This window comes from Apostichopus japonicus, chromosome 20, assembly GCF_037975245.1.
Source record: "Apostichopus japonicus isolate 1M-3 chromosome 20, ASM3797524v1, whole genome shotgun sequence".
Taxonomy (NCBI): Eukaryota; Metazoa; Echinodermata; class Holothuroidea; order Aspidochirotida; family Stichopodidae; genus Apostichopus; species Apostichopus japonicus.
The window spans coordinates 18,349,918-18,375,145 of NC_092580.1; the positions used below are offsets into that span (position 1 = coordinate 18,349,918).

General features: G+C 37.6%; 1 protein-coding gene across 4 annotated transcripts in view; it reads right to left on the reverse strand.

Moving 5' to 3' along the window:
• The window catches only part of LOC139961695 (E3 ubiquitin-protein ligase PDZRN3-like), a 139,594-nt gene that overhangs the window by 105,916 nt on the left and 8,450 nt on the right, over nucleotides 1-25,228 (reverse strand). For all 4 annotated transcript variants that reach the window (XM_071961098.1, XM_071961103.1, XM_071961099.1 and 1 more), the window contains exon 3: nucleotides 20,979-21,077. In XM_071961098.1, the coding sequence (XP_071817199.1) occupies nucleotides 20,979-21,077 (99 nt within the window). The remainder of the gene's footprint in view (nucleotides 1-20,978; nucleotides 21,078-25,228) is intronic.

Genomic DNA, 25,228 nt, shown 5'->3' on the forward strand with positions numbered 1-25,228 from the left:
TTAATATCTAGATCAAATTATTTAGACCATCAAATTTGCCAGTAAAGACATACCATTCTATGATTCATTCTCATACCACTGTGAAACCCCCACCTCCCCCCCACCTCCCACTCCCTCTGGTCTCTGTCCCCTCCCAATGAAAAGAAATCATTTGGTCCATAACTATAAAAAAAACATTGCCCTGGAACTTTGTAATCAATTTGTTACCTAGCTGAGACTAGCTTCTAAGGCTAGATTCCACCCATTTCAACACTTCTTGCATGAGTGATTTTCAAATTATTTATTCTCACAGTTAAAATTTATTACATATGATACACTAGCTAGGATTTAACTTCTGCTAAAAGTTCATGACCCCACAGATTATTATCAAGTCTCACTCTCATTTGTCTATTTTCACTATATATCCCCCCCCCCCCCAAATTTCACTGCTACAAAATCGTCTCGAAAAATAAGGAGATCAAAATATTTTGTCGGTGTAACCTGTTATGACCGAGAGATCTCATTAATAGAGTGATTCAGTACTACTAAGCTAAGCCTTTCAGCAAACGTATGTCTGATTATAGCTTTCTGACAAAGCAGAAGAAAACTTTCTATATTCAGAATCAGCGCCTGTCAAACGGTCCCTCAACTTCCTTCATTTTGTCTACTTTTCTTTGTCCCTCCCACCCACCCACAATTTATTTCATATTTTTTATATAATATTTATATATATCAATCATCTTAGCACTTTCAAACCACAATAAATTAGATTAAACAGATTTTTCACCTTTTGCAGAACTTTGCAACAACAAAAAAACCTGGTTGGTATACACTAGTACTGTAAGTCAAGTATGTATGCCCCTAAGACCAACATAAGCTCATAAATAGTTTTTACTTCTTCATCCGAGTTACAACCATAGAAATTATCTCATATCCTACTTTGAACTGGTCTTCACAACCTTGCCAAATTGGTGTGAAAAGAGCCTTTTTTGTTCCAGCCTGACCATCATTCACTTCCTTCAAATCCACCACAAGCCTCAAGCTATGTTTGTCTTCACACCAGACCCCTGAGACTGTGCCGTTGAACTTGGGGCGCCCGTTTAGCGCAAGATTTGGGGGGCCAACCTACCATAAATTTACAAAAATGAAATCTGGATCTTCTTTTTCCCAAAACTATGAAAAGTAAATTTGAGGGACTGACCTGATATGAGTTGAGATGCATTTGTTTAGCTGTCTATTTTCTCCTTCCATGAAGATGCAATTAACAAAACAAATTTAACCACCGATTTGAGCATGATTTTTTAAATACAAATCAATGCACATATACACCCATCCCTTCGAGAGGTTATGCAAACAATTTGGGGAAATTCTTTGGAGACAAAACGGAACTAAAAAGAGGTTCAGAACTTCAGAGACAGACTGCCGACTACAGAAACAGGAGGAAAAGGAAACGGGAACTTTCTGCAGGTCTTCAAAGACCATCTGTTTACTCGTCAACAGAAACCATTCAATGACCGACATCCTGGTTACACAAATGAGGCACGGCCCAGAGAGTTTTGTGGTTCCAGTTGGATCCACAATTGTTTTCTCATCTTTCGTGATAGGATATCACTGGCACCAGCATTGATTCCACTCAGTCTAATTCAATGATTAATTTTCAGACAAAATCAACATATATCTAAATATATAGGCTATATATTCTTCAGTTGTTAAACATTGACAGTTACCCACTTCACTGTTTAGAATTCTAAGAAAGTTAAACGCACTCAAAGATGTGTGATTTCCATCTTACAAGTGTAACTTTTTTTAATGAAAACTATAATTCTACTTGGCCAACGCGACCTCTGGTCTCTCACACATGTATACAAGCACAACACTGACTACTACTCTTAGAGCAGTTATTGATATGGAGCTATAAACTCTGTTTATAGCTCCATGACATCACTGTGTTGAAAATGATCGTAACTTAAGAAAGACCGAAATACTTCAACATTTTACTGAAACCTCAACCCATATCAAAATCCATTTAAAATTAGTCCCTTTTCATCAGCAAGATTCATCCTTCCCTTCAGATTAGCCAACCAAAATATTCCAGAAATAAGCTATCCCCAATGTGAAAACTTTTCTTTGTTTGAGGGGAGGAAGGGAATAGGAGGGAGGTAGAGCTGAATTACTATTAAACAAATTGTGCTCTTAAAAATCATACAGGCCATACAAAGGATTTCAAAAAATCTTCTCTTCTCTCCCTCCCTCCCTTCCTTTTCTTTTCTACGTTTCCTCTTCCATGTTTGCCTTGGTCAATTTTTTATCTGGAGAATGGAGTTTATTTTTCCTATCAACTCCAAGTCATCTGATGATGATTTAAATGTCTATGCAGGTATTTTATGACCCAAGCTCCTCCTGCCCATCTTGGAAGAAAGAAAAAAAAAGAGATTTCTGAAAAGGGCATGCAAGAGATGAGACTGACTAAAATGTCACAAACAATTTGCTGCAGGAGGTTTAGGAGATACCTTAGGTCAAAGGTCGACAGTTGATGAGCCGAGTGCAGACACAGAAGACATCAGACAAGCAATGAATCTTCTTCCTGTCTTCTTCTTCCACTTTTCATGCAAGGAGTGACTGCTGACTACTGGCCAGCTGATAAACCTGCTGTCACCGATTTCAAGCAGCCAGGACTCTGTTTAGCAAGTTCAACAATGTAGCTAAGTTTGTACCCATTAGAGAATGCAAGAGTGTATACAGTACTATCATGCTGCAACAAGGTTGTACTAAGACTAAATATAAATTTTGTAAAAAATTTTAAGGAAACAAATTGAGGGTGGTTTCTTGACTGGGCGCTAGCTACTAAACCTTACACGAATGGGGGTCTAGGTAGCCTATTTTAATATGGATGTAAAGGGGGATGTTTGGCAAGTCATGGATGCCATTTGGCCCCTTATCTACCCCTTATTTGGTCACAACAAATGCAATGACTGAAGAGAAAAGCTTTATTCAAAGCAAAGCATCAACAAGAATCCTGTATAGACTTACAATATCTTTTCAGATATAATAGTAAGTATGCATGTAGGGCAGAAGTTGTTAATTGTAATTTAACTGGGGTAGGAATAAATGACAAGCAATTTTTTTTCCTTGCCGCCAATACCAAATACTTCATGGCATCATTCATTACAAAGGAACTGAGCACTTAAAGTTTGCAAGACAATCTGAAGGAATCTGTAATATACAGTCAATTTTAATGGTTTAAACCAATTAATAATTATAGAACTCAAACAGCTGTTTTAACTCTATTAGCAAAATCTAGTACTGTAGTGTTTAAGAACAAAAATCTAATAAAGAAGAACATGCTGCAACTTGAGTGATAGAGACATCAATGGACACAAAACTAATAATTTAATAAAGGCCACTTTTTTCTCACACTTTTGCTCCTTATTTCCTCTGATATCTGTCAGGGGTGGAGGGAGGAGGGGGGTGAGTGATTACAAACTATTGTTCAGCTTACAATCTTTTACTGGTCCTGCAATCTTCTTATGAATGATAAAAAGTCTAACATCAATTGTAACAGGTTACTTTTCACATACATTTTGGAAACCAAAGAGAAATAATGTCAGCCAATTCCAGATGAAAATACCTTTACATCCCCAGACATGATTTTAATGATCTCTGACCTTTAAGTCCCTTTTAACAACCCATAAACAGTCACATAGCTGGCATTAAGAATCACCGAGGGCAAATTCCAGTCATATGCTGTCCTCTAGAGGTCATCCCTCTAAAACAGAAGCCAAGTTTATGGCTTCCAGGTGAATAGGTTTAATAGTCAGAGAGAGAGAGAGATAGAGCCCTCCTTACCTGATAAAAAAGTCAAGAGTCAAAAATACCTTCCACAACATAAAACTCCTTCTCAGGTGAGAGGACTGCTTTTCATGTTGTGATAAATATCTCAGTTTAAGTATTAAATTGGAATTGATCCCTGCCATAAAATAAAGTTGTTATCTCTCTTCGCAAGTTCCCATTTCTGGGAGAAGGACCCAAAGTGGAATAGTTTGCTCTCCACCGTTGTCTGTCAGGTGACTGTGTAGCTACACAAGAGTTATAGTGGGAAGCAGGACACTTCGCCCAACAACCATTTCGCCCAACTGCCATTTCGCCCAACCTTACCATTTCGCCCAACCAGCCTGGTCATTTCGCCCAACCAGCCTGGTCATTTCGCCCAACCAGCCTGGTCATTTCGCCCAACCAGCCTGGTCATTTCGCCCAACCTTGATTAAATATGATACTTGAAAAGTAAACGTTCGGGATTTGTTGAAGTTACAGGATACGAACCGAATATTAAGGAAACTTGAGGACCGATCAGTGTGGTGGGGGTTAGGTTTGATAGTAAACGTTCGAATATTAAGGAATATTAAGGAAACTTGAAGTCCTTTACTTTGTATAACTTTAGCAAGGAAACGTTACAGAATACGAACCGAATATTAAGGAATCTTGAGGATGGATCAGTGTTTTAGGGGTTAGGTTTGATAGTAAACGGTCGGGAATTGTTAACGTTACGGGATACGAACCGAGTATTAAGGAAACTTGAAGTCGTGGTTAAATTGATTAGGTCTACATATGTGATTACATATGTGGTTACATTGATAAATATTACGGACGGGTTTTATATATATATTGTTTTTCACTTAACGTTCCGGAATTGTTAGTCAGTAGGATGGACCAGTATTTTAGGGGTTAGGTTTGATAGGTTTTATAGTAAACTTCCATATAATAATAATAATAATAATATAACTACCAATAATATAACCCAAAATAAATCAAATTGAACTAGTGAAATAGAAACGGTTATATTATTCCACACCGATTCCCCTTTGTTTGTATAATAATATAACTTCCATTGTATGCGTAAACGCCTAAAGTAGTGTAATCCTCCCATTATACCCGAAATAACTGCTCAGACTCCGATCGATATCGAGCGGACCTCACTTTATTTACCTATTACGAAGTAACCTTACCCAAAATAAATCAAATTGAACTGGTGGAATAGAAAAAGTAATATTATTCTGACTGAATATTAGTAAAAATAAGGTTGGGAGAAATGACCAACACGGTTGGGCGAAATGACCAGGCTGGTTGGGCGAAATGGCAGTTGGGCGAAATGGTTGTTGGGCGAAGTGACTCGCAAGCGTTATAGTGTACACATGTGTAGGCCCCAAATTAACACCACATTCTTCAATTTTATGAGAAAAGAACGTTGGGAGCATGATTATTAATATTACTTACATCCTGGTCGACCCTACCAATACTTTTAACTTTGTTGACGTCGTCGATCAGTTAAGAGATGTTTCTTTGTCTTACGTGTATATACTGTACTTCACTGCTTGAAATTTCATTTCAATCTACCGGTTGAAATGTACAAGTGAAAGTGGATGATATTTTTGAGTCTGCAGCAAGAAAGAGCCAAATGAAAATAATTGTTTTAATTATTTTTCTACTTACTGATGTGACTTGGCTGATGGAGATAATTGGGGCCAGGGAGGGGGGTGGAGGGGATGGGAGTGGGGATATTAGTACTTAGAACCCTGATTGGTGAGGCACATACAGAAAGACAGACTCTGCACTAAATAATTACAATCCTGTATTGGGTCAATAACTGTAAATTATGCTAACATTTCATCAACCCTATATAGCATCAGGGAACAGCAGCTCAGTCTAGTAATGCGTTACTTCAACAGTGCCGTAGGACACATGAGAGTAGACTCAAACTTGTGACTGTGCTGAGAAATACCATCTCTCATATAATTGGCAATGACAGTAAGTGAAAAAAAGCAGGAGGTAAAATGCTTTATATACATAGAATATTGGAGGATCTGACCATGACATAGAAAACAAGCCAAGCAGGGTCAAAAATAGACTGAGCCACTGGGAAAATTTCATCCTCTTATCTAACCCCCTTTTGACCTCTTAATTAGGTCCACATTTTCTTTAGAATATGGAATTTTTTTTCTCCCTTTCTTTCTTACTTCCTCTTTCAACTTCTTTCAAGGTGGTTGAATCTGTCTGTGTTAATTTTCAGGATAGCCTTGTCCCTTTACAAAAATGCACCCCTGACAGAGAAGGAAATATGAGGTAAAACAGATCTCATCTGGTATTTTCACCAGGTAGTGGTGGAATATGAGTCCCTTGCATGAGGATAACATTATGAGGAAAAACAGCTGCCATTCTCAGTTAAAACCTGCAATGGGAATCATCTCAGATTATAGTTTTAGTATTGATCATTGAAATCAAAAGACAATGGTTTCCATTTGAAACACAACTGGCAGCCTAAATCAACTCTTTTATTACTCATTATGGATGGAATAGCTCACAACATTGACATTCAAGATTGGAGTACAGTTATTCTACTTTTTGCTCCTACAATAATTTTGGTTTCTTGTGCAAAGAATTATATAAATATCATAGACAAGTTCCAACGTCTCCTAGGTGAACCATTATTGTTGCCAGGGCAATGTCTCAGAAGGAACAAAATTGATCATTTATCTCAAAATTATACCTCTGGTTTTATGATACATGTTACATATCAGCTAGAAAAATTGCAAGATTTGAAAGAAGTTTGTAACATCTCTTGGAGTCTAAAGTAAATACTGTCATCATCATTGGCTAAAATTTCCACCAAGTAGTACTTTTATTATAAATCCTCAAAACTGCATCCAATTAAAATTGGGGGAAATCTGATGAGCTTCCTGATAAAATAGAAAGAGAGGGACTGAGAGAGAGCTAGAATAGTAAATAAAGACATTCCTAACTTAAAGGAATTATATTATTTTCGTGATGATACAGAAGGACTCTAACCTCGAAAAACCTCTAACGCTAAAACTACCCTTTAGAATGGCCTCCGCCACAGACTATCTTTAAATCCGATGTCACTGACCACTGGGCAAGGGTTCTTGTTTCACTTGAGAATGTCAATGTTTTTATAGTTATTATCAAGACAATTGACAGAACCTCCCAAGTAATTAAGCACTTTATAGCTTGATGAGATAGAAATATACTAGTGAGAATGGTTAAGATCACACAGACCGCTAAACCTCATCAAATGAAGTATGATGTACAATACTAGTTAAAAGGACTCAAAACACTGACAGAGAGGCAAATTTATGGGGACAGCAATGTCAGGCACTGTGCAAATGTCAGTTTGATGTTATGAAGCTTTTTAACTTACTGGACAAAAATTTGTTCATTCCCTTGGGGGGTTTACTGCAAGTTTACCATATCTATCCATCTATGTTAGATGCTCGTTTACCATATATTTGTAAGTAATATTGAGATCTCATGAATATTCATTATCGACAAATTAGGCATTTTGGCTCCCTCTAAATACTCTTTCATTTTAATCACTACATAGATTTGCATCTGAAATGTTCAACAAATGGAAGAAATTACTGAATATCTTTTCTGTCCCACACTTTTGAACACCTCCCGTCCTCCCCCCTCCCTCCCCCCCCCTCTTCGTCTCTTCAACCACTCCTCTCTCTTTCTCTTATGGCTGAGTTATTACAACTGGAGAATATAAGTAACCACAAAATCTGGCAATTGTGAAATACTGTTTCAAAGGACAAAGAAATGATAAAATAAAAGTTTCTAGTACTTTTGATAATGTTTTAAATTTTGATTTTTATAACAACACTTCATTTTGAAACTACTACACAACTTACATTACATGTATGTGAGGCTGTGAGCAGACATTATTTCTACACATCAGTTCTAAGTAAAGTTTATTTCATAATCCAGTGAAGAGATGAAACCTTATCAATGCCTTATACTGGCATTCAGGAGATTAACAACAAAACCTCTGATGAAGAATGACAGTCCTGAGTTCTTAACGCTACAACAACCAACAAACAGATCGAATAAAGACGTTAACATTTAGATTTTGCCAAAATACATTTCACTGGGTGGTATAGTGATCTATTAAAGCAAGAATAAGTGTGTATTACATTACTATAGTTGTCAATTTGTGTTGGGCAACCCAACATTAAAAAAGTGTCTTTAATTTCTTAACTTTCCTTAAAGAAGATCTCTGAAGTAGGCCTAAAGGCTAAAGCCATAAATTAACATTGTTGACTAAATGTACAGTGTTAGATCAACAAATAAATGCAGTCAAAAATGTGCAGAGTCATCGGGTAATAGGTATGAAATCCTGACTGCCGCTTTAAGCCAATATTTCTAGGGCATCAGTGGAGAAGTGGATAAGAACATCAGTCCTCTTATGTACACTAGTCTGACTTCCTTCCAAGGCAAAAGTCTGTTGAAAATCACTCACGGAAAACTCTACACATTGCAATAAAAAAACACCAGGAACATTCACCTACTAAATGAATGATAAACTCACAGCTGTCAAACCACAGTCTTCCCAAATGTTGGACAAACAATACCAACATCCTCCTCTTAGGATGCAAATAATTCAGTCGGGGAAGCTTTGACTGAGGAACCTACGTAACCGTGGAAATTGTACAAAAAACGTAACCATGGAAATTGTACAAAGAGGTATCTGGAAAGAAGCACCAAGAATGTGACCAAGATTGGGGGCCAAAGGTGTCAGGATGAATTCAAGAGAGCCGACTTCACAATGTATTAGAGTCACTGTACAGATAAACCCAATACACTAGCTGAACTGGTAAGATAAACATATGATCCAATGTTAAGACTATATACTCAGTTATATGTCCAGCACTATACTTATAGGACTTAAAACAGAAAACACACAGCAGAGTCACAGAATAGCTCGAGATCTACATGAATTCTGAAGAACAGTGTGAAGATGAATGATGAAATCGTCTAGTTGATACATGCAAATCAAAATTATATAGTGCACATGAAATGATAAGATTTTACCTTTGCATTTGATGAGATTTACATACTTTCTACCCAGATGGTTCTAATGTTAAATGTAAAATAAAGTTATTTACAGGTTCATCCCTTCGATACATATCTGTGCAGTTATGGATCTAAGCATACAGAGAGATTGTCGAGTTAATACTGCAGCCATTATTCAGAGAAACTTAAAGATGAGCTATTAATAAAACACACGCATTTTGGAAATACCATGTTCTCACCATATGCACTGTAATGTTTTACTATGTTAATACGTTATATACTGTGTGTATAACCTATATATAGTGATGAACAGCAGAGAAATGACTACTACGCGGCCAGAATTAATTTACAGAGAGCAAGCTGCTGCTTTAAAAGTCTCAACATGGATCTATACCAATGAATCAACAACAAGAAAATGAAAGCTTAGGAATGCTATTAATGGGTCACTCCAGTATAATTTATAATGGGGGTAGTGAAAGATATGAAAGGTTCATGGCTATTTGTGGTTTTATGTACCTTCTGTACAGGCATGCATCACAAATATTGCAGCCTGTGATTTGCTGCTGGTGAGCGCTCGTTAGGCTGTGTGTATGTATATCAGAGGGGAGAGTCTGTGTGTACATGTCATAGGGGAGAGTGATGATAAGCTTTCAGAGTTACAGATACCAAGAATGTTTCGCAGAATGCAGAAACACACTCACTCCTCACTGACATTCTTGCTCTTGTGTGCTTTGTGATGATAACATCAATCATAAATCTGTTTCTTCTTCTTCTCCTTCCACAATACACAGAAGTCTCTAGATACTTTTATGGCAGGCCAAATGTAAAAAGATATATCAATGTGAAGTCAAAGTATGTAAATGTCGTTATAGCATCAATCATGTACATGTGCGTACTGTACACTGTAACACCTGGGGTAGATTCCAGGGAGCCATCATCTAGGTAGAATGTCCTATATAACATGCTACTTAGATAATTTGCTTATTTTATCAACACTAAAACATGGAACTACTGTATTGATCTATATTGCTAGTGACGTTGGATGGGAGGTGGAAATGGCTGTGGCTAGTACTGGTAAAAGTAAAGGTGGGGAAATGGAAGGAAGATTTAAGGGAGAGAGAGAAGTGTATATTATAATGCAGACAATTTTTTTTTTCTTTGCAGAGTGGGGCCATGATACTGTGCAAGTCAAGTCCCAAAGAATACAGTAATTAGCTTGTGAGGGAGTCACAGTTTCTTGCTATGTGCTTTTCTTTTCAAAACAAGTTAAGGCAGCTTATTGATTCTTTTACCTTGCTATAAGACTAAAAAACAAAAGCAGCTAAGCTACAGGTTACCTACTTAACTATTCACTTTGTTTTGTATTCACTCCAATAATGTCCAATCATATATTTTCACACATTGTTCCCCTTCAATCAAGTTTGGAAATTTTTCGGTATTGTCCAGGAATCCTGGCGCAGCACGAGTACTGCAACAATTACCATTCATATCCAATCATCCGTCCACACATCGGCGGCATACAGAGGCTTACTCATCGTTGACTTTGGTGTTCGCTATCAGCCGGGGCGGCGGGCGGTGGTAAGAATGCCAAGCATTCTTACAGTTTCAACCGCCCGTTGTTGCACACATTATTAACTCTCGATAAACTCCCGGTGATCATTCACCTTATACCAACACAAGTCCTATCAGAGATCAGAGATTTAGAATCTTTGCTTGCCAGGTGCAAAGAGGAATGTTCCAATTAATGGAAAGAGCAATCATAAAGTCATCATCAGTCTCAAACCAGTTATAAATGCTTTTAAAGAGATCAAATTTAACAATTAAAATAGAAAACTGGTCACTTGGTACCTCTTTGTTATCCCAGCTGAGTCATCATCACCTTATCCAGGATGAACAAGCTTAAGCGATGACATTCATTCTACTCTCCCTCAATTACTGTAGTACTGTAATAATGTATATATACGGTGCTTGCGATAACGAGAGCAACGTCGCCCTCTGTGTTAGTAGTGCACGTTGACATTTAATAAAGTCTTTCCTTTTTGCACTATCACTATAACACTGATGCTAATTTATATTCTAAACATTACCGCTCATTGCTATCTTTTCTCATGCATACATTTGGTTCAACAGCCATTTCGTTTGTTCTGAAGGTTCTTAAACAATACTGAGTTGGTTCAACATTTGGGAGATGAATTATGTCTTCAGTTCTAGCATCCTGGAGTAATGTTACTTGACAAAAGATTTTGTGACTGCAAGTCTGTTATTTTAAGCAATCACATGAAATAGTAGTTCAGAGGACTGACAGAACTTTCTTGGCAATAAATTGTAACCAGTAGGAAGCATTTGATACATTTTAATTTTTCTAAAAGTCCACCTATACAGTTCTGCATTGATGATTCATCACCATTCTTCAATTCTTGGTGTTAAAACTTCTCTCCTTGAAATTGCCTTTTAACTTTCCTAACTCTTGAGACATATATGTACCAATGACTCATATATTGTCAAGCAGAACAAAACATTAATTTAGTGCAATTTTATTTTATGTCTGTTTACTTCAAAAATTTCATACCAGATCTTTTCACTCAAGTAAAGTTCCCCTTACTGGAATTACTAAGCCTGAGCTACACAGATCTATGTACACATCTTATTTAAAATGTCTCTAAGTAGAGCTTACTTGTTTTCAGTCAAAATCTAAAATCTGCAGCATGCATGCACTGTATTTTAAGGTGAACTATGCAGTGTAGTTAATCATCAGGGTAATGAAAGTGCCAACGATTAAACTTTAAAATTTTAATACATGGGATCATAAAAAATGTGGAATTTTAACCGGTTTCACCTCTCTGCTACCGTTTTACTTTAATTGGGCAGTAAATCAGCCCCACCCATTTCCTGAAACTGAATGACTTTAGAAGACCATGGTTGGCTGGATATATAAGATATATAAGAATACCTTGTTTTTAATATTCCTTGTTTTAATATCCAGATGATATAAATCATTTTGTTATCCTTTGGACACAAAAAGTAGTACAAAAGAGGTTAAGTTCTAGACAATGACTAGTTAAGCTGGTAAAATTGTTTACTCCCAAACTTCGTGTACATAGTTAGACCCTCTACCCTAAAATATATTTTAGTAAAGCAGAAACCAACACCTGTATAGCAGAGAGGAGCCTACCATACTAGATGATAGAATACTGTAGCATATATACATAGGAGATAAGCATACTGTAACGTACTGTATGAGATAAGCTTAGTCAAAGTACTGTAAAGGGAAAATGCAGGAGGAAGATGGGAAGGAGCAGAAGAGGGAAGGGAACAGAGGAAAAAGACTTAGAGTAAGAATGGGAGGGGGAGGGGAAGGGGAAGGGGAAGGGAAGGGGGAGGGTGAGGGTGAGGGAAGAAAGAAATCTCAGAATAAATAGCAATCCAGATGAAAGGCAAATAACAAGTTTCATAACACAAAAACAGGGCCTAGAAAGACATAAATTCATCAGCGAGAGAACTTGTAGTTCCTGAGAAATCATCAACAGTAATACCACCGAGATTGATTCAAAACATCAGCTTATTTCATGAGCCCGTAGGTGAGAAGCAGACCGAACCACCGGAGAGACGGCTTTAATGGAAACTTAACTCTACCAAAGCCATGATCTGTATTCTCATTATTACATGAGTACTAATGCAACACATCAAAACAAGCTAAATCTTCCTTAATTTGAGGCCATCACTGGGGGGAGAGATCATTGACGGGGCCAGGCAAATAATGTCACTTGGTATAGTAGCAATTATCAGTAGATAGGTCTATAGATAAGTGAGAGGGATTTGGGGGCTAACCCAGACAGTGGGCTAAACAAGGTCATACCTGTAGTGACCCACTCATCATTGAATGGTGTTAGTCACAGCCCTGACTATTATACCTAAAGAAATCACTATTTCCCTCTCAACAGTTCAACAAAAAGATTCAAGACTTTAATACTTCTCGATCACTTTCACAGACTGGCAAACGTCCCCATTGTCATTTGAGAGAAGAATTGATGTCCTGCTGATAAAATGAGCCAACTGACCACTTGGCATCGTCACCAACAGGGACAAGATGTTTTAGCAGCTATTATTCATTGACCGACCATGTCACCAATCAGTGCATCTGCTATTGTCTGAGGATAATTTTACAGGAAGTAAAACTAACCCTACTTTAAATGGTTGTAAACAGTTTGCAGTAGGCATTCCAAGATGTACAGTAAACAGGAGTTTTCTTTCCATGGACAGTCACGTCGGAATGTGTAGACACTGAGTACTATGTTATCGATTAATAAATCTATAAAATTTAAATCAAGTATTATATATATACCAGGTATTACACAGTTGAAACTCCATTTTTTTTTTTTTTTTTTTTTGGGGGGGGGACAGGGAGGGAGGTTCTCTTCAATCTCTTGTCTATTTTCTTTTGGGTGATTTAATTTAAAGATTCCTTAATTTATTCACGAAACATGCTCCATACACATTGTATATCAAGTTTTGTACAACCAGTTAATTTTATACGCACAAGGCCTATTTTTCAGAGTGAAAGGCGACACATTACCAGTAGACTAAATTTCATTTTTTCTTTCTTTCTTTTACATGTTTCCAGCATATTTTTGCCAATATTGATGACCTTAGATGTCAATGAAAATATTCGTTTCAATAATTTACCATTCCACAAAGTAAACTTAAGCAAATATAAGCCAGTATAATCATGTACAGTATTAAGCATCTTCTGGACATATATACACATGTACAATCCTATAATTTCACTAACTTGCATCACAATCATAGTTCGAGCCTTCAGTGCCACCGTCTGGATCTTTGTGGCACACAGTGGAATGAAATGCACTGTTCTTGCTCTCTCTAGCTCTACAAATGTCTCTGGACCAATCACGTCGCTGCATCCTGCCACCTTAGTCTTCCCTTTATTTGTGGTGGAGCTCGATCCATATTTTAAGGTTGGACATAGCACAGTTTTGCAAGATTCCCACAAGCAACATCTTCTGCTATGAACAATCTTAATGGGTATATTTCTTTTCTTCTTTTCTACATTTTTCCTGTACTTTTACGGTATGTAGAGCAAAGACTTGAACCTTCGTCAAAAGAAAGAAAATCTGTTAAGAAGAAAATTTGCTTGTATCACCTGGCTCTCTTTACAGCTTGCAGAGGGGGTCATATGATCTTATCTAACCAATACACAGCTAACCTTTAATAGAATTGCACTCTGTGATATTCAGCAGAGGAAATGAACTGCAAGAATATTTTAAAAGGAAACCGGGATTATACACTAGAGCTGTCTCACCTACTTACAGAACCCATTATAAAGGCATTACCTGCCTACTGCCTTTCAACTCTATGTTTGAGCACAAAAGCTTTACACCATCTAGTAAAAGAGTTTGGTCCAATTCTAAGGCTAGACAATTGGTTAATCTTATTTACACTTCTAACACCAGTAAATATTGACAGAATACTGTTCCCACAGAGTCTGGAATTTGGGCTGTAACTATTTTGTGTGTGTGGCCCTAGCCTTAAAGCAACCGGCCTCCCTCACATAGCCTTTTATCTGAGCGATAGGCCACTTTTTAATCGGCATTGACGACTGCCGCGCTTTTCAACAAGGCTTGTCAATGTATGCAATAGCACCCTTTGCCTACAAGTTAGAGTGGATTAAGGTTGTGACATTTATTGCTCTTTTTCCTTTCCTAAACCCTCTTGTTTCATTTTCAGTGTTTAACTTTTAGGAGGGGGAGGGAGTTAACATACATTACATCCTTGTCTCATGTTAGAATGAAGAATCGGCTCTGTCCAACCCTTGACCAGTGACCACTTACGAATTAAAATAAAACCCTAGATGGCAACTGCCAATTTCCTTGCTTAAGAACGTCCTCGCATACATTGGTACACAAGGTACTCAATACAAACTGATGACAGTACTTCCATAATCATTGTTAGGTACATGTAGTATGCAAACTGGGGCATTTGTTACACAAATTACTTTAAAAAAAATTAATAAACATTGGAGAAAACCTGAATAAGTAATTCACAAAAGCTACAAACTATAAAGGAAAGCTCTCTCAACAAACTTTTTTTTTCAACAGCATGTGCCATACACAGTAGATAATGTGTGTTTACAGTAGTCAGTTCAACGTTTCTTAACATAAATTTGTAACATCTATGACATGTTTAAAACACAAACTGAACAGGTTAGAAAAATAATCCAATTATTGCCAACAAATTCTTGGCCCAAATTTTCATCTTGTTCAATCTGATGCACTCAATAAAGCCTAGCACAGATAATTTACTGTTTGTGAACATGATATTTTTTGGGCTTCATTTTATTCATCATCAGCCATCGATTCCCAAAGTGTTCAGATATATTAAACCATCCCCAGTAGGATCTTAACGTAATATAGCTTCTCCATGCCTGGGTTTCCCTGACTCAACCAATCAACTTTTCACTTCATCATAGGTCTCCGATCCGTTTCTTCTTCCTCATCTACTCTTTGTTAATTTACAGGTAACCTGAAACCGACGCGTCTCCAAAACACGCGGTTGGCAGCATCCCCCCCCCCCCGCCGTCTTGTCAACATTAATGCTGCGACTACCCATAAAATGCATTTCAAAGTCTCCCATCCATTTCCAACCTCTCCACATCCCGATAATTTCCAACTTGACCATATCTGACATCCATTTACTGTTCTGAGATCATCACTTAAGTTCACCAGATGTAAACTGAGCTGCTTCACTCACTCTCTCTCTCTCTTTAGACTCTCTCTATCTCTGCTCTGTCTGCCTTACAAAAGAATCTGTGTCAACAGACACAACTCCAATCACTGAATCAGAGCAGGAAGGCCAAGCCCAGATGAATTTATTTGAGCTATTTTTTTTTTCCTTTTTTTTTTTTCTTTCAAAAAAAAAAAAAGAGTCAAAAATATTGAACGGATCGAATGCAACAACTACAAGCACTTTCCCTCCTCTCGATAATGCAAAGTCTTGAAATTGCGTGACTGGGTTAAAATTTGAGTGACATAAGGTTGTTTCTTGCGAGTTTAAACGATGTACGGATGACAAGCTTGACACGCGTAAAGAATCGAATAAATAATACAGAGAAAGAAAGAAAGAACCCGAGTAGAAATTTTTTGGACTGCACAGGATGTGATTTTACATCTGAATGTATAATAGAGTAATTAGCACATTGTGCAACAGAGAAGACATCGCAAAATCTATTAGCGTGGAATATCTCAAATCGTCTAGAAAATTATGAATAATGAATGAGAGCTATCTATTGAACTGAGAGACTGGTTCCGACTCTATAGCCGTAATTTATAATCAGCAAAATTTGTAAGATATCGATTCGTAAGAGCACAAACGAAGAAACGGGTGAAACGTGATAGTTGCTTTTAAAGGTTAAAAGATAACCACCAAAAATGAGACATTTTTCATATTTCAAATTTTGGGGGATTACTGTACCATGACAAAGGCAGCCGCAGTGACTAATTCCCTGAACGGTTTAAAAGCAAAGACAACTTTTACGCTATCGGAGGTAGTTGTAATTATTTTAATTAAATGCTCTCTGTATCGGGTTCCACTCCGGTGATGGGCTAATTTAAAAAAGTGATAAAGTGAAAAGGGAACATTTTCTTACTGGGGAACGAATATACCAGACAGGATGGTATATTTCATATTTTGACGACTCAATACCTTCTCTTATAGTATTTATCATCATGAGAGCTTGATAAGAGACTAAACTGTAATTAGTCATAGATTGTATACCAGACATTCGAGATTCCAATCACCGAACCATCGGTGGACAGTTGAACAAGAACAGCAATCTTCAACTTCGTTAGTCAAATGTTGGCTTTGTTTACATTTAATTTATTCGCCTTTCTTGGCGGTTCCGCTCCATTTGCACAGGTGAAGATTTATCCCCTATAGATCTAGAATAATTCTAGCTTCTTTTCTTAACATTTGTCAAAGCAGAAATCTGACAAACCATCTAATTATACATTGAAATTTGTGATCAAATGTATTGTTTTCCAACTTTTCAAGGTACGGACATTCCAGTTTAATTAAATTATCCAATTTTGTCTGTAATTTGTTTCTACAACTACAGCCATTCAAGGAGAGTTGTAAATTTTTAAAATATTATTTATAATCGATATATTTTAATATTTTAAAACAAAGAATTGCCTGATCGATGCAGGGCCCAACAACCTTGAAACCTTATATATTGCAGCAAGCAATCTGTTACAAAACCCAGCACTGTGAATGTTCACTGCCTAGTGCCAGCTGAATCAAAAGCCCTTGCCGACAAATGTTCCCCGTTCCTGGAATAATTGGGTCTACCATGATCCCCAATCGCTGGAACTAGTCTTCACTCTAAATTTGACTGTTTCAAGAAAACCACTGTGACCTACATTTGCAAGAAAATAATATGGTTCTCATTCTGGAGGTTGGCAAGTTGGTCAAAGAGACAAAGAACGCTAAAAATATTACATACAGACGTGTTTCCATCCAAGACTCTTTGATATTTTGGTCACCAACTGTGGGTACCCTGAAACTTTATTCTAAACTTGGAGCAAAAAGAGCCATATTTCTGTCAGCTGAGATATCCCAGAATTTTCAGAAATAACAGTAGGATTTTAAGCCTCATATTCTGCATTCCATTATAGACATTACAGACACAAATCCTGATGGCCTTATTCCTTATTCATTTAATTCCCTTTCAGTACATTAGGACAAGGTACATTTAACCTCAAGAATTAACCCTTTCGCGAAACAATTAACAAATTAAAAATTTGATTTGTCCACGGATACAGGATTGAAATGACAGCGCTGGTCTGTAAGAAGATGAATGCACCATTCGATATGCATATATGTGCTAGTATATAGATGCTTTTTACCTACCACTGCTGCTTAATAATGAAGATATTGCAGATTGTTTGCTTACCTCTTATTTATACAGCGGCGAAATGACAGGTGGTTAAGGGGGGGGGGGGGAGCCTCGGAGCATTAGGGCCTTGCACAAGTCACTCACATCAGGGGACCCAAATAGTCCTTGACCCCTTCCCCCTCCCCTAGCCACTCACAAAATGTCACGTTGTTGTATCCACATGCAATTTACATGTATTATATCTTAGTGAACAAAATAATTATGAGGCCAATTTCAAAACTGTGTCTTGGGACTATAAAGTGGGCAGACTTGCCTCCTTTTAATACTGCAAAGAGATCGCAACTTTCATTAGTTCAATTCAATTGCTCAGGAAGAACTGTGCTAATTAATTTTAATTAAAAATCACATATCACTTTAATTATGAACTTAGGACACCCTTCTTTTAATTCCAATGCAGCATTTGCACAGATTCTGCCAGAAGACCATGTCTTCCATTCCCGACATAGCTCACAGATTCAGCCAATCAGAAGATGGAAGACTGCGATGCCAATACTTCCGGAGATGAGTGAACGTATGGTCAGTGATACTACATGTGACTTTGTTCACATACTGTAGTTCAGGTAATTTACCTTGCCTTTCTAGTATGAGGGAATGATTGGGGGGAGGGGGTTTCACATTGAATGCATTATTATTACTGACATGTGACCTCATAATGTTCAAAATAAAGCACCTAGGATATTCATTTTGACAAGGCCAAGGTCTGTCCACCATATGTTTTGATATGCATTGCTCCCTTGGTAATATTCCTAGTTGCTGTACTGTACCTCAAACTTCTCTGAACTGATCTACTGTAGCTCACTTGATTGGACTGTGTGAACTGAGGACAGGAAGCATGAATGACTTTGAAAGCCAGGCCACAAAGCAAAAATTTACTGCATGACAGGTATGTAGACTAGATGCTTGTAAGGCACTAAAATATGAGGGTAAACACCATAAATTTAATTTCACTTTTGATACTGGTAATGGTTAATCTCTTTCCCTATATATATATATTTATATAAGTACCCGATATGTCACGTTTTTTAAAAAAATGTCATATATTGAAGCCATCTGTTTTGGGATTCTTTGGGTTTGTTGTTCGGTAAACTTTGTATTCAGACAATTTCCCTTAGCGATGTGTACTTTGTTCTTTGCTCATTTACAAAGATTGTGGATGCGCTAAACTAATTCCATGTCCATCTCTGACCATGTGTCATGTATTTGTTTTCCTTGCAGTTTCTGGCAATTCTCTCAAACTTTCAATTCCTGGAAACTAAATAAACAGTGATTCAGGTATGGCTGTTCAGTCCATAACTCATAATTTTTCAAGAATACTTTCTTCATTCACCTCCATGAATGAACCAAAATATCAGTTATTCTCTTTGCTTACATTAGTATTTGAACTGTCTTTTTATGGCAGTGTTGCTACTGGCTTAAAAGTTTAAGGAAAAGTCATCAAAGTCATGCTTCTTCAGCTAGAGTCTCTCTGGGCAAACAACGGTTACCAAAGTCTTAATATCGCCAGTTGTAAACAGTTTCACCGCCTGTCATATTTCCCTCATGTTAATATGAGGGAAATGTTGGAAGATTTACATCTCCCGGCTTGGCAGTATCACCATCAGTCCCATGATGTTAGCCACAGGCTATATACCAGTGTATAACATATGTGGGTCACACATATATGCCTTTAAGGTTGGTTAACCTTGTCTTCACCACAATATGCATTCCAGACTTTCATATCTGCACCATGAAAATAGCAACTGGGATACATAGCTATGTGTGTGACATTTAATACCATTGAAGAAGGCCTGGGCATTGCAAAAACAAGTGTACATATAAACACTCAAATTCATTGATAAAGTAACAAGGAATGTCTTTTATTGGACACTTTTATCCATTTCGGTAAAACCCCAGGACTTGTCTTTCTCTCGCCCTCTCTATTTTTACCCTGAAGAAGTAACACAGACAGGTCCATAATTAACTCGAAATGTGGTCATCGTCCCTTTGAACTGGGCAAATTGTGGCATCCTGTACAAATAACACAAACTGCACTTTGAGATTACCTCAGGTCATCCGAAACATTTGGCAGATATTCCACATTGTAGTCTGGTCTCAGCACTTAGCCCACGTAAAGGTAAATTTAGTTTCTATCCCTATTTTATAGCAGTTTTGTTAAAATAGAGTTTGATACGATTCATTAATAAATTCTCATGGCTATGTAATTCACAGGACTGCTCAATTTCCATTCAGACATTTAATTATGATAACTTCACAGAACTGAAAAAATTTCTCATCTTGAGAGTGATTACTTTAATACAGTCTTTACAGATTCATCTGACGTAGAAATTTAGTTGGGGGACACTGACAAGTCACGAAAGGCTGTTATGTGGCAAACTGACCATTTGAAGAAAATAAAGTGTGTCACTTTTAAGACAAGACTCAAAAGAGTTGGCATGTGACGGACCATTCCCGTCAAACCAGAAACCAATAAGACACGTCCTGGCCATTGACAATGTCAGAAGCCATGAAGAAGCAACGCAACCCGTGTAGGTAAATATATACAACATCATCACAATGCTTTAATTGCTGATGGCATTCCATTTGAGACAAGGGGAATGCAACAAGATAAATCTCTTATCAGGAGACTGAAGGGATGGATGGTGCACATAAACGGGTGGAGGATAATAACGCCGCCGAGAGGTTCCTCGGATTCCGGTACAGCTGTCTGTGCCTGTCACGTTTCGTGACCAGACTCGGCGCTCGTCAAACATGGCTGTGGCGGTTGGTTAGCAATATCTGCAAAGGGCATTCATACTTAGTTAAACCTTAGATGGAGGGGACCTCTATAAACAAATGGTACGTTTGGGTGACTTGCGATTTGACGTGAGTGCTAATGGGGGGAACGGCATGTCTTGGCGGGAACACAGCTGTGTTACAGATGACTCACCGCTCTGTACCGTAAACTTTCATTATCATGTCAAAGCACTGACTGATCTTGAAGTGTAGGCTGTATTATCCTTTCATTCAATCCACCCAAAATGGCCTCTAACAAAATACAAATCTCTAAAGGTACCTTTCCAAAACTGCAAACTTTCAATATTAATCTGCAGAACCAAAAGAGAGCTAGGACGGGTGAAAAATGTTGGACAAGAAGGACTACTATGTGACATGTTGATTGCAAACTTACCGACATGACCCTGTCGTGAACTCTCAGCAGCGACCGATTAGCTGGACTGTCTTCAACAATCTTTGATATGATGATACCATCAGAGAGACCAGTCTCGATCTGAAATTCAAATAGTTAAAATTTTAGGGTTTCATAGCATAAAATCAGGTGCCTGGTTTGGATAAATCTTCCACAGTGATTAAGACATTCACTGAACTAGTAGATGGTCCCATACCAACCACCCTCTCTCGATTCCAACCGCTCTCCCCCCCCCCGCATTACCAACCACTCTCTCCCCATACCAACAACTCTCTCCCGACATGGACCACTCTCTCCCCTCACCCCGTCCATTAAGTTACATTTCACTTGTCTATCCAAGGTTGTATTTTCTGAAAGGAGTAGAGAGAACACTATTACAACTGTTAGCACCAGTTAATAGTACCCATTTTCACTTAATTTTCAAGTACAATTTTCCCACTACACCCAAACTGCTAGTAACTGTGAAACTCCATCTTTCTTTCTTTTTCTTTTTCAGCTTCAATGAGGTTTAAATTTCAAGAGTAGGTAGGCCTTCTCCTTCCTTTGACAAGTCTTGGATATCGATGATAAACCTGCCGGCACTTAAGTTAAGTATACTTCTTAACTTCTCATCTCCCAAACAAGATTGTGGGAAGGTTCCTAGAACTGTAAAAATACTTCTTTAAATATGTTATGTTTTTCTTCTTTTTTTTTTTCCATTTCTGAATTTTAATACTGGATGAGGGAAGAATGTTGAGAAATTTATTTCAAGGGGATAAGCATCATCCCACCTCTCACTTCGATCTTCCCACCATCAATACAATTAAAAATCACCAATCAAAACATCAAGGTCAAAAATGGCATGTTAGCGTTAGGTCTTAAACAAATTCTGCTGCGGGGCTATTCTAGAAGAGCAAAAAAAGTGAATTTACCTGCCCTAAATAGGTATTGATCGAATCAAATCGGGCGGGTTTTTGAAGGTGTCATGACAGTATTATGACAACCTCCACGCTGGAAATTTGAGCAGTGCATAAACCCTGTTGGCGTTATCTCTTCTAATATTTCATACATGTGCGGACTTTTCTTCAGAAAACTTTAGATCCGAGCCGAGGCACAATTTGCTGTGATAGCCAAACTGAGTTCAGGTGATCATATCTGAGGGAGAAGTACTCACAGCCCTGTGATGAGAACTACTTGCCATCTGAAATGCTTGCAAGATCTCCCAAACTGGATCATGATTGCAACAATTGTACAATGGCAAAACTGACTGAGAATGTATTTAAACAAATTTTGAAAGAACAAGAAATTTTCTTTGCTTTTTGTAAATAAAATTGACAACCAAGCAGATCTGAAGTAATGGTCTAGAACATGATCATTTTTCACAACAGCTTGAAATAGCAACAACAACCAAAATTTGGTGGTTATCCTATAATTTTCTCAATGTTTCTATGTTTGGCTATTTTGCTACATACTTCCATGGAGGTATTATGATTCCATGATTCCGTGATGTTCCACGTGAGTCGATAGTCAATTCACAACTAGCACTGAACAATCATCTTTTAGCCAAATGGCAGTTCCAACCATTCATACCCGGATTCTCTACCCATTATTCCTGGCGGTAAATGCGTTCTTCTTTGCACACTTGAGTAGCCATTAGGTTTTGTTTGTGTAGGTTATTATCTCGACAAACATTCCACAAACTCTTCTGTGTTTACACATGATGTTACATCAAATTGCGTGGAATGTCTATCTATCTATCTGGATTGATTGGCAGTGATTAGTGACATCATTATTGAAGGCAAACAATGCTGGTAGGCTTGGATCAAGTTATGATTATACCATGATAAAATACCTAATTTGTTTCAAAATAATTAATTTTTTCAAAGAAGATATTACAATCTGAAATATTGCATGGAATAACTTGCATACCCTTTGTACTGTACTGACAGCTTAATTCTTGGTACCTGGATTGTGACACTGATGAGAAAATATACCTTAAAACCATAACAGGCAGTCAAGAGAGCCTGGAATGGGACCAAACATGTACAGGGCTAAATAAAAACAAACAACAGTCCTCCACGGTTCCAAAAATTACCCAAATGATTGCCTAAACGCCAGAAATATATTTTGCGTGTGTCATTGGTGGCTTTGCTATCTACTCCATCAAAGTGTCAAATAGTGGATTTATTCAAATAAGAAAATACTACTATAGGGCAAAGAAGATTTTGATGCTCAAGGTTTATTTAAGTAAAAATAGTAGATTCTTTTTGTATTTCTTCATTGTCCATTGGTGTTATTGTAGAAACTAAACAGGTCATCAGTGTCTTTTGAAAAATAAAATTTGCACCATATTGTGTTCTTTTAATGTTACTCGTGAGTGCCATTGATTCCACCCACCTCCCACTCCCCCCCCCCTCACCTTTTGAAAAAATCATGTCAAGCCCTACATGAACATGCCTTTCTGATTATCATTCCAACATTTTGATCAATGAAAGTTGGTATACTAGTGTTCATAATCACCTTAAATCCCCCCAAAAAATAAGCTGTGAATGTTTCTAACCTTGAGGGTCCTTTTTAATGCAACAGATTTTAAGTCTAGTCCATTTGATGGAAGATTCGACTACGAGGCCATTTATCTTTGACTGAACTACACACACTGCTATCAGCCAGCATTCATGCATGGTTTTAACAGTAGACCACAAACATAGGGGATTAAAGGAGCCGGAATGGTATAACATGTAAATATAGCTCTTGATTCCAAAGTTATAATCCTGCTAAGTAATTTGTAGTACATAGCCCTAGCAATCATTGAGTAGAGACCAGTTATCTATTTAGTCCCTTAAGTAAAAGAGCTACCTTAAAGCAACACCACGAATTGCAGCATTTTAAGAACCTTTTTGTCGAGTCATAAGTCTTATCAGAATTAGTTCATTAGATTAATTTAAGATTCAAATTTCTTTTGAATATTGGGTTCTTGTATTTCTTTTAACCTTGGTCCACCCCCGCCCCCCCCCCCCCCCAAATTTGTATTGAGAATTAGTATTCAGCAATATATTACTATGCAATCAACTGATCAGAACCAAACAGATCAGAAAGTTACCAAAGAATGAGCTATATTCGATAGAAAAGCCTGGAGAGTAACATTTGTTTCGTATTCCAGTTATATTTCAGAAAATATTCAGAACCAAAGTTTGTAACGACTTCATAACTTCTAGCGAGCTAATTTAACTCCAACTGGTGTCTTAGAACAGACCTTTGTGTTGTCCATCCTCACGGCTTGCAATATGTGTTGGTTAGTGTCTGTTGTTTAAAGAGTGAACTCCAGAAGGATCTAAATGGGGCTAAGACTGTGGTCAGAAAATACAACAAACCAGGCAAACATTTCAAGAAATTTCAATTAACTGGGTAATGCGAGCCTGTATTAAAGGTATGTCTCAACAAGTCCAAGCAAGGTTGATATTGCTTATATCTAGTAACCCCTGCAGCTAACTCCTAACCCCAAGATGATGCATCGGCATTTCTGACCTTCATGTGGTATTTTCATAGTTTGGTATTTTAGTACATCTCTGACATTTGAAGCATCTGACTTAGCTGTTTGAACACTTAAGATTTCCCAGGTTCCTCCTGCCCTCCCCCTTCCACCCCCCCCCTCATTTGGTGTAGTATCTGGCTCATTTGTATCTCATGTTGGCCCCTCCAGTGCACATTCCTCTATTCTCTCAGATTTGCAGTTCTGTTCTCGGGCTTCCTACACTTCTCCAATTTACCACTCTGAAAAGAATTTCTCATATGGTAAAAGGGAAAGGGTTTGCCTGGAGTCGTCAATACAGAGACTTTTGTCTGGACCAATATTTTGTTTTTCCTTTCTTTCTTGTTTTCTCCACTTTCTTCTTGTTCATTTTCTTGTTGTGTTTTACATTCTGTCATTTCATCGTCTGGTAGTTTTTGTAATTTCAAAACACACCACAGGCATTAATCATCATCATCAGCAACAAAGAGAAATATGATTCATAAGAATAAATAGAATGCTAAGTATCCCTTAAGCCTACTTAGATCCCACTCCATGCACAAGGATAATACCAAGGGCTTACCCTCCCCACTTGACCCAAACCTACCATTATTAAGGAAGGCAACACTATACCATTGACTGCACTGATAAGTAACCTAGCCTAATATGGAGACAGTTACCATCCACTAAGACTCCCCTTTCATTTGTTACAGCTTGTAGATAACAACCATTGATCCTTAAGGGG